The sequence below is a fragment of the Odontomachus brunneus genome, unplaced genomic scaffold (genome assembly GCF_010583005.1).
Source record: "Odontomachus brunneus isolate Ranch 3 - 2012 unplaced genomic scaffold, Obru_v1 Obru_scaffold_043, whole genome shotgun sequence".
Taxonomy (NCBI): domain Eukaryota; kingdom Metazoa; phylum Arthropoda; class Insecta; order Hymenoptera; family Formicidae; genus Odontomachus; species Odontomachus brunneus.
Genome location: NW_022639493.1, coordinates 1089125 through 1103568, shown reverse-complemented (window position 1 = coordinate 1103568; position 14444 = coordinate 1089125). Strand labels below are relative to the sequence as shown.

The following is a 14444-nucleotide window of genomic DNA, read 5'->3' as shown; positions in this document are numbered from 1 at the left end:
ATATATATATATATATATATATATATATATATATATATATATATATATATATATATATTATATACCTTTTCAAGCCGATGTGTACACACACAAGTAATGTGAGCCCCCATAACGTGTCGCGTGACGCGAACATTCGAGTTTCCGGACAAAGCCACGGAGGACCGACCTGTGTTTTTACCGTGCATTCAAACACACACGCTAAAACACTTAGAATAATTTTATCGCGTTAGCGAGTAAGCATAGTCAGCGCCGTAGCTTGTAACACATAGAAGAGCAAGTAATTTCCATTTTTGAATAACCGTTTATGAATTTTTCATAAGGCGCGCCGCGCGCGCTACTCGTCGCGTTGATTAATGAATTTTGCTAGCAAATTCTCTTTTCCTCAAGATTCTATTAAAATACTGCGATATAACAATTTTATCGTGTTGCATCATTTCGAAGCAGCGTCACATTTATTCATTTGTTTTCGAACTTGTTGATAAGAGTATGATATCCTGATATTACTTTGGCGAAAAAGATCCTATAAATCAGTCTACGATTATTTTAACGAGATACTATATATAAACTACTAAGCGAATCTTTCGAAAATTAGTTTTTTCTGTTTTCTGAAAAACTAAACTATAATAAAATTGTAATATATACATTATTATAGAAACAGTAAATTTAAAGATCTACTTGGTACATGACATAAAAGAACATTCAGATAATTACAATAACTTTGTAGTAAATTAAACATTTTTAAGTATACAGACACACACAGTAATTGTGTCATAATTTTGTACGGTCCAAGACTACAAAAATATTGTTATAATTTGTACTGTAATATTTTCTCTTTGTACATCATCATTACGCTTCTCCGAGACGGCATAACACTTTGATAAAATTACACTAATAACTTTCTATGGATGCGATATCTATGCTCGTCGACAAAATTATTGCATAGCTACATTCATGTCGGAATTTTGCACAATTTAAAAAATACCACACCTAAAATCTTTTTTATTTTCAAGAATGAAATTTGTACTTTAAAGAGAAATCGCCAGATTTTGAATTTATCCTTTCCGTCTTTTCAAAAATAAGGATGTTCAAAAATTGCACAATTTGACGCATTCTACTAGATGAACATTAATTTTTCCGCAAATTTCACGATAACTATCGTAAAGTATAGACTTTCTCCTGCAATTAAAAAAAAAAAAATTTGTACAATTTTTTCGCGGAGTTATGTTGTTATGAGCAATTTAACAAAAATGTATAGATAATTTTGATACGCCATAACTGTGAAAAAAATCATACCTGTTCTTTTTTCAATTGCAGGGAAAAATCTATACTTTACGATCTTTAAATCTATACTTTAGTTATCAAGAAATCTGAGAAAAAAATTCACTCCACCCTGCAGAGTACGTTGCCAAATTATGCAATTTTTTGAAAATATAACATGTCCTTATTTTAAAAAAAAATGGTGTAAAGAGGAGAGGATAAATTGAAAATCTGGCAAAAGCTCCTTAAAGTACTCTTAAAAATAAAAGAATTTCAAGTACGATTTTCGCAGTATTATGCTTATTTAAAATTGTGTAAAACTGCTGCTCTTGGAGCATCTCTTTTACCGCAAAAGAAATATTTGAAACTCGCGTGGAGATAGATAAATCCCGCCGAGATAAATCTCCTCAGTTTTCAGTCTCATCACGATTCCCGATCTAATGCCCGATCGCTCTTCCGATTTTCTCGGTCCACCGAAACTTTCCCGCAAAACTTTGGCCTAAGCTAGGCGGGGGATTAATCGAAAGAGGTGGTTACGAGCGCATGCCACGTGCAAAGGGACACAAACGCAACCTCACATCTCGCATGGGACATACTGGGCACACTCGGCACTTCGTCGTCCTCAGATGGGTTGCTGACCCTCTGCTGTTGGCCGCTCAGGAAGGTCGTCGAGTCGACCATCGTGTACGAGCCGTGGCCCAGGCCGGCGAGCTCAACGGTGGTCTCCTGCTTTACGGCGACGATCCCGCCGCCGCTAAGCGAGCCGCTGCCGCCGCCACCGCCTCCACCCCCAGCAGCCCCGGCGGCGGCCGCGGCGGAACCGCCACCGCCGCCGCTACCACTACCACTACCGCTACCAGCACCGCCACCACCGTTACCACCACCACCATTACCACCACCGCCACCACTACCGCCGCCACCGCCACCGCCGCCACCACCGCCGCCTCCGCCGCCGGTACCGCCACCCCCCGCACCGCTGCCGGTCGTCGAGGCAGACAGAGACTTCCCTGATGCGCCGAAAAGTCAAAGTTCACGAGGGCTTGAATTGGTCTCAGAGGTTGGGCCGAATAGGTCTCTAAATATTTCAGCCTCGCGCGCGCGCGACTGATAGTCGCGCGCAGAGTCTATCTTAACGCCCCGGACGAGCATCTAGACACGTGTGCGGGACCTGCTCTTCAAAGAAGTCCCATGAGATGACGAATGAATAGACGATCAATGGCGAATACAATGACGATTCTATGTTTGAACTTCAATTGTTTCTCTTCGACTGACTGAGTCGAAGTGTGGGTGTGCCCTCGGATATACTATCCTGTCTAGAACCCGAGACTTCTGAAAGATAGACTCTGCTTGCGAGAAACACTTATACAAGAGGGACAAGTATTTTATTTCCGAAAAGAAGAGAAAGAGCGTAGAGCTCCTCTTAGCTCCGAGATCTAGGATTGAGGATTCTGTCTATTAACACTAGAACGCCCGACGGAATCATTCTGGCTTCTTTAAGATCCTCTTGTTGTCACCATTCTTGCTTCTCGTGATTTAGAAAAAAATCTCTAGTGACTTTTAGTTATTTTTTAAGTAGAACTCGCTAATATAGAGTCACAAAAAAGATAGAGAAATCGAACAACCTAACGGGAGTTGTTGTTCCCGGATATTCTAGTGTTAACCGACGAGATTTCGAATGTCAAGTGATTTACCAGTCTGTGAAACGTCGTTCAAATATAAGATTCCTAAGATAGAGTCGAATGAAAAGACCAAATAGCATAATTTTCCGGGATATTCTATACGGCGAAAGTGAGCTTCGTCTATGTATGATTCGAGCTATTACCGAAACATCTGCGAAGCTTCACACAGGACTTTGATTGAGACACGGAACGCGAGTCTCTCTCAATAAATAAAAAAATATGCAGCACCGTGGCATATGTCATCGACAGATGTGCATGTGATATTATATTTAAATATTACAATGTCTTCGGAAGGGCTAACGCGTTCGCGTTCTATTCTACGGCGACTCTGCCCAGATAAAATGATAATTCCTATTACGGTACATTATATACACACGCTCGCGTTGTAAAAAGAAACTCCACGTTCTATACTGAATTTTCAATTCATATATCACAATTTGATTGTAGCACATACGATCAGCTGAAATTAATATATGGAAATCTCCGTGACAAGTCTCTAACGTATATTTACAGAGATCGGTTTGGCTCTGGTTATGTAAATCGCGTTCTGTACTTATAGCTATGCAAAATACTCTGGAAAACCTTCACGTGCAAATCAGAATTGTCTATATCAACACGTGAATCAATTTCCTAAAAATCGTGAATCAATTTTTCCTAAAAAATATTTCCGGCAAACAGAAAGAATAATTCCTTCGGACTCAATAAATTTTATTAAATTCAAATAAATTGATTTATTGGAATAGTCCAAATAAAAGTCCAAATTTTTTAGTCAATAAATACGATTGTCTGGCGTTTTAAATTTTGTTTGGCCTAAATAATTTACAGTTTAGTTCGAAGAAAAAAATTGTTTGATTTAATTTCATTTTACTAAAAAAATTTAATGATTCTGTTTAAATATATATAGTTTTAAGGAACTTGATATTTCTTTTTTCGCAATATTGCTGGTCTGCTTTTTTTTATTATTTCACTATGTGTGTCTTTTTCATCTCGCACGAAGAAAAAAATTTATATTAACGTAAAATTTGATATTAATGAACAAACCAATGTGTTTTAGCTGAAGAACACAGAATTTTTTGTTCTTAACCCAAATTTGGTTTTAAAACTCAAAAATTCCATTTTCTTCAACCAAAACACGTTATTCTATTCATTATAGTTAAACTTCATGTTAATACAACCAAGCTTTTTCTTCGTATCCAATTTTCCATCCAAATTTCCCATCGGTGATATTCGGTCATTCATCTTTTTACTAATCAAGATCTGAGTAGTTTGACTTTAATGATCACACAGAAATTGATGCCAACTCTGACAATTGATAGCACTATGCTTACACTGAAAAAAGGATCTTGTTGTCGAAACGAAAATTGATGCCGGACCAAAATTTGATTAAAATGAAATTAATCAAAATTTGATAATTGCAACAAAAAATTTATTTGCTACACGTGTATTTTGTTTCCTTACTGACACATCTTACTTGACACAGATAAAGAACATAGTAATCATTTACACAATTAAATCATATATACCAAATATTTCAATATCAAATATAAAAATAATTTCTTTAATGTAAATCCAAAGAAACCGTTCTCTCTGTACACAAAAGCTAATGTGTAGCTATACAATTATATACAATAATTATACTTTATGTAGTTCCTTTTTATTTCTTATAATTATAAGATATATCTTTGAATGAAAAGGTGAAAGATAAAACAAGTCTCGCAGAAAATTCTCTTTTTATGTCCCTATTGCGGAGGAGAGTACGCCGCGCAATAAAGCGCGAGGAATATTTGCGGTTTCGCCTGAGAAATCATTATCGATGACAAGGACGTGGGATGGAAGGAGGTCTGACGATATTAAAGACACGAATGCAATTAACTGCGGGTTAATGACAGTGCTCCGGAATGCATTTAGCGTGCCAGTTGCAAAGCGAGAACTTAACAGTCGCGTCCACAAGATTACAATTCCAATCCAGCGCGTACTTATTAAAATCATCTCTTATGTAATGCGAGTGCACTGGTAACAGTTTTATTCTTTTGCGTGCCACGTAAAAGATCGCGTAAAGTCTCGAGGGTAAATTTTACGAACATTATTCACGTAAAAATTCTGCATGTGCGTATAAATGGAAGATGCATCAGTAACTTGCGAAAATATCGTTGTTTATACCGCCTTTCTCCGCCTATCTCGATTTTTATTATTTTTTGGATAAAATGGACACTTTATGTATTTCCTAGATGATAATAATTGAAATGCAAGAGATTAAATAAAGTCAATTCTTCATAAATCAGAACAATTTCTAAATAATGTATCCCGTATCTTTATATATATTTCGGCCAAACTGATATAAGCTTTTAATATTTAATTACTTTTAATATTTAATTTGAATACTTTTAATAGTTAATTTGAATATGAATATTTCAATATAATTTCACGTATCACGAATTCATGAATAAATCTGACATTTTCAATATTACAAAAAAAAAAATATTAACTTGCGGAAGATAGGAAGAAAGAAAGAAAACTGGATTATGCAGGTCGTTCCAGAATTATCGTCGCTTGTTTCTTCAAGAGTCCTTTGAGTGGCTTCAGACTTCCAATTTTTTTCTTAATGGAAATTTGATTGGGCATCTGTTTTCTCATAACTTAGCAACTTTTCTCATTAAATACCTTTGTAACTGAGAGCTTCAATTTAAAATCCCGTTAAAGTAAAGTTTAGTTGAGATCGATCGGCGAGAGAACAACCGGAACCTTCTCTATATATTATTCGTAAATCTCAATTTGACAAAAATCCTTCAATCTCTAGAGCCTTTGGTGCATCAATGATTCTTCAATAACGTTATATCGAAGCAATTGTCATTTCCCTCTCGACTGTTTATAGCCGAAAGAAGTAGCAACCGTTCTAAAGGACGCGCTACAATTTGAGAAGTAATGAAAAAGTCCTCATTCTCGACGTAAAAAACTATCTTCACTTCTCTATTGTAAGAATTCTGTTCTCTACACTCAGAGAAAAAATATTTAAAACATAAGAAATATTTATATATAAGTAATATAATAAGATATTTACTATAATAAGATATTTACTTATATTAATATAAAATTTCTCAAATAAGAAAAAACAATTGTTTTTTAAAGCTTAGTTTTTCATATCAAAGCTTTTCATGATTGTTTATCCAATTTAAATAACACAATTTAAGAATTGAAGTAAATACGTTATTAGTAAAGTTGTGGAAACGTTACTTCAAAAAAGAAACGCGTTACTGTTACTTTTCGTAAAAAGTAACTCGTTACTGTTACTCATTACTAATTTTAAAAAGTAACTCATTACCATTATTAAGAAAGTAACGGCTCGATACTTTTTCCTTACTTTTTTATAATACTAAGATAAAATATGTAGTTGATTTTAAAATAAAATTATTGTTTTAAGCTAAAATTATTTTTAGCATAACCAGTTTATTTAAAAAGAACAAACCATTTAAAACTGCAATGATCCTAATTCAGAGAATATCTTTTTATGAGCTTGATTCTATTTTTTTATCTTTTATTATTTTACACAAAAATTATTATACAGAGTCAGATTTTACAATTCGGCTCTTAAAAATTTTTAATAAATTTAATAATAGATAGGGGCTTAGTGTAATACACACACACATACACTTGTTCCATGGTTTCTTACAAAAAAGTGAACTACACTAAACATACCTGTTATTAAATTTATTAAAAATTTTTAATAGTTAAATTGCAAAATCTAACTTTGCACTAACAATTGTTTTTACATAAAAAATAAGATAAAACCACGTACTGTCTTCCAATGAATATCGAGATATTTTTGTCCAATCGAGAATACCTAATTCACATTATCAGCGCGCGACCAGCGTATCATCTATTGAATAGAGATAACTAAAGTAATGATCAAAGTAACAGTTGAATTCGTTATCGTTACTGTAAAAATATAACTACATTTACATTACCGTTACAAGTAGTAAAAAGTAACGATCGTTATCGAAAAAAGTAATGGTAACGGTAACGGCGTTACTTCTCAATTCTGGTTATCACCGAATAAGTATATTTCACTTCTTAGATATTTTTTCTCTGTATGACTTTCGCCCTTCGCAGAGGTCAATTGAGAGTTTCACGTTCACGTTTCCCGTTGCACTCCGTCGAGAGTCTGGCGCGCTATCGAAAAATCGAAACGGCTTCGCGCGTAAGATAAAATTAATAAAACAGTACTCACCGGTGGTGACCACGCTAGGCAGCACCCCGGTCGCGGTGACGGCCGAGGGTGTGTCGGGCGCGACGGTGTCCGCGACCTGCGTCTGCGTCGGCCTGGGATCGTAGGTCGTCGTGCTGTCGACGTAGTCGGCGCTAAGCTCGTAATTCGTCATCGCCTGGTGATTGTAATTCGTATAACCGCCGGTGCCGGGGCCCGACGACGCGTACTCACTACCGCCGTACGTGTAGCTGTCAGGGGGCAAATGACAGGCCCGCGTGAGTCGTTCGTTGACGAGGAGGCGCCGCCGCGAGTCGACGTCAGCCGACTACGACGACGACGACGACGGCGGTGACGGTTTATGTATTCAAGTTTACATCGCGGGAACGATTAAATAGATAGGTATACGTCAAGGTGCTCTCAGCAAGTTAATGATTTCGTAGAATTCTATGAGCGAGCGTTTCATCCGATGTGAAATGTCTCAAAAGAGACGCGGCGCATCGGGTACTTTGACGAGAGTCGCGTCGAAGGTAATTGCAAATTCTACTTCGTACGTTAAAAGCCAATCCTAAACTCGTGTCTTCGTGTTGCGTTTCACCTTTAATCTTTCAGACATCTCTTCCCCGCGTGCACGTTTTCGGATCATTTTATCGATTCACCTTGTAAAACCGAAGCGATTCATCGACGTTTCCATTATCTGTAATTCTAGATTAGCGCAATTGCGCCAGGCGCGAAGTTACAGTCCAATTAATAATGTATAGACGGGGAAGAGACAGAGAACTCCGGCAGACGTTAGAGTTAATTGAGGATCTCAGTTGAACATTAAATTCTCGCGCTTCCTGCTTACCCGCCATTGTAGGGGTGGTGTTGATCCGAACTGCTCGGAGTTTGATGCTCGTACACGCTGCTGTCCGGCGCCGTCTCCGAGGCCGCCCTCAGTTGCGCCCTGTGGAATCTGACTTCATCCTCGACCTTCTCCCGTTGCTTCTTCGACATGCGCCCGAATTTAACGGCTGTAAACAAAGCAGGTCACGTGTTGGTATTGTCAAGATTAAATCGAATTGATGCTAATGATTTACTCGTCCCGCCGGGCCTTGATAAGGCTTAGAGACTATTGGGTGATATAATCACATATTTGATGATACAATTGGTGAACATAGCTCGGCGATAGAGTCAAGCTTCTATCAAAACGCGACGTGTACAGCGCGATAGTGAAAGGTACTTCCTCGCAAAATGTTTTTTACATACACTAACAAGTAACATTTCATATGCGATACATGTGGATTTTTTTCATTTTTTGGAGTCTGATACAGCGAAGGATGATAATTCATGCTAAAAAAGATAGCTTATTAGACCTCTTATACAAAGTGTTCTTATTTTAAATAACATAAGAATATTTAATAAGATATTCCGCAAACAACGATTAAAAAAAAATCTTTAAACGAAAGTTGTTTTGAAGGACACGCAAAATATGATGACCTTCGCTTAATCTTAAAAGTCTCTTTTAGAGTGACGATATAAAGTCGCCTTATTCTTTTTCAATACAATTATAAAATTTTATAATAGAAATTAATTTGTGAAACCAATCAACTTGTTTAAAAAATTTTTTTTTCGAAAATGCATCATTTGCGAGATATCTCTTATTATATATCTTTATATTGTTTAAAATAAAATACTTTGTATAAGTGGTCTAAACAATAATGAGTTACTTTTTTAGCATAGATCATCTTCTAGGTTTTTGTATCAGATCCCAAAAAAGATAAAAAAATCGGTATGTATTATTTGAAAAAAGCTGTTTCGTGCGAGTGAAAAAATATTTGAGAAATAAAAAATATTCAGTGGGTATACTAATAACATGTTTGCTTAAACTAATATATATAAAATAGTTTTCAAATAAGAAAATATACATTTTCTTTAGATTTTAGCTTTTCATGAAAGTAATCGTTTGTTCTATTTAAATAAAGAATTTAGATCCAAGTAAATATCTTATTAGTATCCGCCGCGACCAAATATTTTTCATTTAGACATTCTTTTTTTTTAGTTGCGCTCGTCGCTGCTTGCTCGCTTTTCATTAGATCAGCCTAAATTGAGTAACGACGAACACGAGTGCGAACAGTCCGCCGAGGATTCCGCCGAGCAAACTCAACCCTTTGACGCACTTTGCGTAGATCAGGACACATACCACGCAGAAATTTCTTACGCAACCTTGTGGATATCGATCCCCATTCCACTTGGCACTTATCGCGCTGAATGTCATATACGGGCGACGTGCAAAAAATTCCGCGCGACTGTCTCGGGTAAGACGAAGTGCATGCACGCGATCGAACAACGCATCAGCGAGCGCTGAACGCGCTCTCATCGCCGTCTCGGTCTTCCTCTTCCTCCTCTCTTCCCATTTTTACGGACTCATTATGGGCAATTACGGGCGACTATAGAGATCAGATATACGCGAGACCGTCGTCGCGCGCGTCGTCGTCGACGAGGACGATGACGACGACGCCTCGTCGCGAGGCGATAAAATCTAACGGCTGATCGATCGAGATCAAGTCGCATGCGATCCTCTCCTCCCACCCTCGGCCGACCGGTCCCGAGTCGGTCGCGTCCCTTCCTCTCCGCCGCGAAGAAGGCTCGGCGAGGAACGCGGAAGAGCCTCGCGGCCGCGTCCTCCTCGTCTTCTTCGGCGACGCTATCGTCGTCTGGTCGAGACGCACCCACCCAGTGACGTCACACGCGCGAACTATAGCTCGGGTGTGCGCGTGCTGCTCCGAGAGCAAGCACAACACGCTATTCAGGGTGGCCGTAACTTTATGCGGCATAAGTTTCGTCGCACGATGACACGTTCCTTTTTCACCGCGTATATTCAGCCGGTTCTTCTTTAAAACCGAAAATTCTGGAGCACTTGATGGCACATTTAGCGGCAATTGAAAATTAAAAGACTGCCGTGGAATAAGCTTGGGGATTAAAATAACGAGAGGAATCTTAACATTCGTTATATCACTTTAAGTACACTTTATTTAAGGAGGCTTAGTAATCAAGGGGATCATTCATAAACTTACTATTTATCATACAAGATACGTTTCTAACTACTTATTTCATTATCTAATTAGTGAACGTTGATTTGAAACAAAGTTCTGATGAATATATACACACAAATTAAGAAACATATTTTCTAATTTTTCTTATTAATGCTTCATTTGCGCATCAATTGATTTAATAGAACTGTACAGATAATAGAAAGAGATATATAAATTAGAGATATATAAGTATTTAAATTTGTATATATCTCGAGTATTAGTATGAGTTACATGAACTTTCCACCGCCGTTTTCCAACAAAATGATCAATAATTCTAATTAATATAATTTGCATATAATATTAATCTTTAATATGATAATAGTTTTCCATTAGAACTCCAATTTTAGAGTTTAAACATCAATTTTAGAAATTAAAAATAGAAATTATAGCCAATCCTAAGGATCACGTATGCAAAATATCAATTTAGTTTTAAATATCTCAACTCTCAAATAATCAATCTTTTTCTAATTACATAATATATATATATATATATATATATATATATATATATATAAAATATATATATATATATATATATATATATAATAAATGTCGCAATAAGTTCTTAACAAACTCATTTTGCCTTACAACATCCTCAAGACAATCGTCTAAAAATTATTTTATATATAACTTTTAATATTTAATATTGATTATATTTAATTATATGATTTTTATTATGTGTAATTTTATTTTTATAAATTCCTGATTAATTATATTCACCAAATAACTTATATTTAACTTACTTATACTCGTAATTATATTTAATTATCATATTTGCTTGATTATATTTAATATTAAATTCCTCGCCGATGTTTAATATTAACTATGAAAGTTTAGCAAGAAAAAATAACGCCTGAATAAATTTTTCATATGAAAGAACTGACTGCAGATATATTATACATATACATGCTGCTAAGGTATTATATATTGTAAAGTTTATGCACAAATTTATGATAATCCTGTGTATCGGTTATGCTTAATTGAGAGACAGGACGTGAGTTATTTTCGATTACATCCCCTCTAAATATTCCGATGGGAACAGTTTTAACTTCTCAAGTTCTCAAGGTTTGACCTTTTTCGATGACACTCTCCGGTACCACTGACATTTCTCGCTTACGTGCGGTTAAGGCTTTTTGCAAGGTTATTACATAAGTATCAACATCGGAGAGTTTAATTTTTTTTCCGTCTGCTTTGAGAATTTAATTCTCGTACACGGAGGTCTAAAGAGGAGCGTTCCTTGAAAATTAAACTTTTTATTATAAAAGAGAGAATTGTGTACATTGCTCTTTTAGTTCAGCTTTTTATCTTAAACATGACGAAAAGGAGGACCGAAGAGGATCAAAGGAGTAAGGTATGAAAAGCGTGCGCGATAATATATTATTATTTTCTGGAAATAAAAAATTTAATATTCTATGACTCTTTTGAGACATTTTTACGGATTATCATTTATTGCGTTTCACGTTTTCAATTAATTGTGGCGCCTACAGAAATTACGGAATCTCAATACATTTCTCAAACTACTGAGACAAAAGAAAAAGAACATCAACGAAACAATGAGACATTGACCTGCGTCATTATTTTCATTCTCCGACGGTCGGCTAGGTGGAAAGAATTTTTCGGCCTCATCGCCGCGCGTTCGCGACGTTTTAATATACATTCTCGGGTCATCCCGTCGTGTCACACGCGTGTTGTCACGCGCGTGCGTGTCACAAGGGTGGTCGAGGGTTCGAGCAATGGCGGGGAAGGGGACGGGGCCGAGGGGATGATAAGGGGGATAGCGACGTCAGCGGCTAACCGAACCGCTATCGCGCGCTGGGCCCGGCGAGGAGAGGAGGGAGGAAGCGCGGAGGGTGATCGACCGAACGCGGATAAAGCGAGAGCGAGAGAACGGCAGATAAAAGAGAGAAGGAAGGAGCGAGAAAGACAGAGATGGCAACAGGAAGAGTATGCACCGACCGACCGACCGACCGGTAGCTTACGATGCACTTTCTGGCATTCTGCGTACGCGCGCGCGTGCACGCGTCGGTCCGATGTATGTGTGTGTGTGTGTGTTCACTCGCTGCTTATCGCGCCTGGGGGGTAAATAAGGCGATACTGAATCTGAAACGCCGAGATGTACACTGTAGCTACATCCCGGTCCTTAATCCTTTCGGCGTCGCCTTGTTTATCAACAGAAGAGTCTGAATCTTTCATTTTTTTTTCACGACACTTCTCTCGCTCCTGCTGCCTATCGCGAACAAATTTTCGCACAATTCGGGCGAATCTTATGATTGCGGACGCCTGGATTTCACGAGTGATATATGATGGAAATAGTTTTATTGAACAACATAATTCTATATCAGATATCAACTTGTTTTATTAGATTAAACCATGTTGTTCGATGGAAAACAACTATTATTCAAAGAAAATATCTAATTAAATAATATTACTTCCTGGTTATGCTTTAAATTTTATTTCGCTCTGGATTGGATTATATTATTTGATCAAAAAGCAAGCTATTGTTTCAAATGTTTCATCTTTCAATATAATCTAATGTTTGTACTAACGAATATAATATAACGTCTGGTTAAAAATCTAAGAGCAATCACTGGTTCGTTAGTGTACACTGTGTCAACATCTGTTCTATTATTTGTGAAATTATTTTTGTTAGTAAAATGAGAAAATTAAGAGAAACAATATTTTCTCTTTAAAACCAAATAAGTTTTTTTCCTTAAATCAAACAATAAATCACTTGAACAATAAAATTACTTGGAAAACCAAGCAATTGTACTTACTGATAGAAACATTAGTTTTTTCAGATTATACTGATGATCAAATTTATTTGGATGCAATAAAATTTATTAAATACAAAGAAATTCTTTTCTCTATGTATCTAAGAGTTGAAATAATTTCGGCTCTTATCTTCAGCTTTTACTGATTAAAGATATGTTTAGTTAAAAACGTATACTTCATAGAATTTTTGTATAAAATTGTTTTTCTTTCTCAAATAATTTCCCTTTAAGTAATTTGCTTTGGGATACTTTCTTTTTTAAGGTGTACGTATAATTACTGCTACGAGATAAATTAAAGATCCTAATTTATACGGCTTTAATGACTAAAGAATCTCTCAAGTGCTAAATATAAAATCTGAATTGTTTACTTGGACCACATTCGAGAGATATCAAATATTTTTAGTTACTTTTTAATTTTCTTTAAATACAATTTTTCTAGCGAAGAACTTTGGCCGTAAATTGCACGCTTTATCACGAACACTGAAAACATAATATTAATTATGATGGAAATACGATGTTTTTACCTTCTCATTTGAGTTGGATAAATGAAGAAGATACTATAAAGCTTGATTAATTAGCGACAAACTTGCGGTCATAACAGATCTCGTCGCAGCGCCGAAATCGCGCGTGATATATCATTGTAATTAGCGTTCTTATCGGCGACGCGCTACTTTTAGATTATGCACTCGCCACTTTCCATCGATTATTCATTCATTATGCTCTCTGCAAACACAGCGAGTAATTTTAACGGGCTAGGTTGAAACGCTCGCCGGCGACGATGTTATTTACTCGTGGCCGGATAAAAAAGTACCATGCTTGATAACCACCGAAAAGCAGGAAGTTGCGGTCGCGCCCGAATATCGCGGCTGAATATCGCCCGAACCGTGCAAAATTGGCAAGGCGTTTTACGTTGTTCGCTCAATACTACACGAAATTACTTATCGCGGAAGTGGCTTGCATTCAAGATCTTCAATTAAATTAATATACTAAAATAAACCTAATGATATAAAGTGTCAAGTAATCATGTAAATAAACGAAGATAATTTTAAAGTTTACTATAAAAGAAACAATTTAAAAGGTTACTGTAGAATTTTGTAATTGAGGAATAGATCGATATCCTGCAGCAATTTATAATCCTCCTATTTCTCATATGTACTATTTATATTTCAGAAACTGTATGTATATGTGCTATGTGTTATCAAAAAATTATGTTTCCAGAAAAATCTATTTATTATTTTTTAGCAAGATAGAATATTTCTTAGTAAGATAGATCTTACTGAAAGTTTATTCTTGCACTAGAAATATAGTAAAATTATAAAGAATTTATATGAAAGAGAGAAAACTATAATAACACTCCGTGTGACTATAAATTTTAAATAATTATAAATATATCTCTGTGCGGTATATCATGAATTTATGTCATGAAGAGAGACGCGAAGAAACGACTTGGAAAAATATAAAA

The 14444-nt window shown here is 36.2% G+C and overlaps 1 protein-coding gene across 6 annotated transcripts in view; it reads right to left on the bottom strand.

Annotated features, from left to right (window-relative positions):
* The window catches only part of LOC116844604 (probable nuclear hormone receptor HR3), a 146907-nt gene that overhangs the window by 14949 nt on the left and 117514 nt on the right, over nt 1-14444 (bottom strand). For 4 of the 6 annotated variants that reach the window (XM_032816376.1, XM_032816373.1, XM_032816375.1 and 1 more), the window contains 3 exons: nt 7985-8150; nt 7162-7388; nt 1836-2264 (listed from right to left, as the gene is read on the bottom strand). In XM_032816376.1, coding sequence (XP_032672267.1) covers nt 1836-2264; nt 7162-7388; nt 7985-8150 — 822 coding nt within the window. The remainder of the gene's footprint in view (nt 1-1835; nt 2265-7161; nt 7389-7984; nt 8151-14444) is intronic. The other 2 variants (XM_032816377.1, XM_032816379.1) reach the window with 1 other exon arrangement.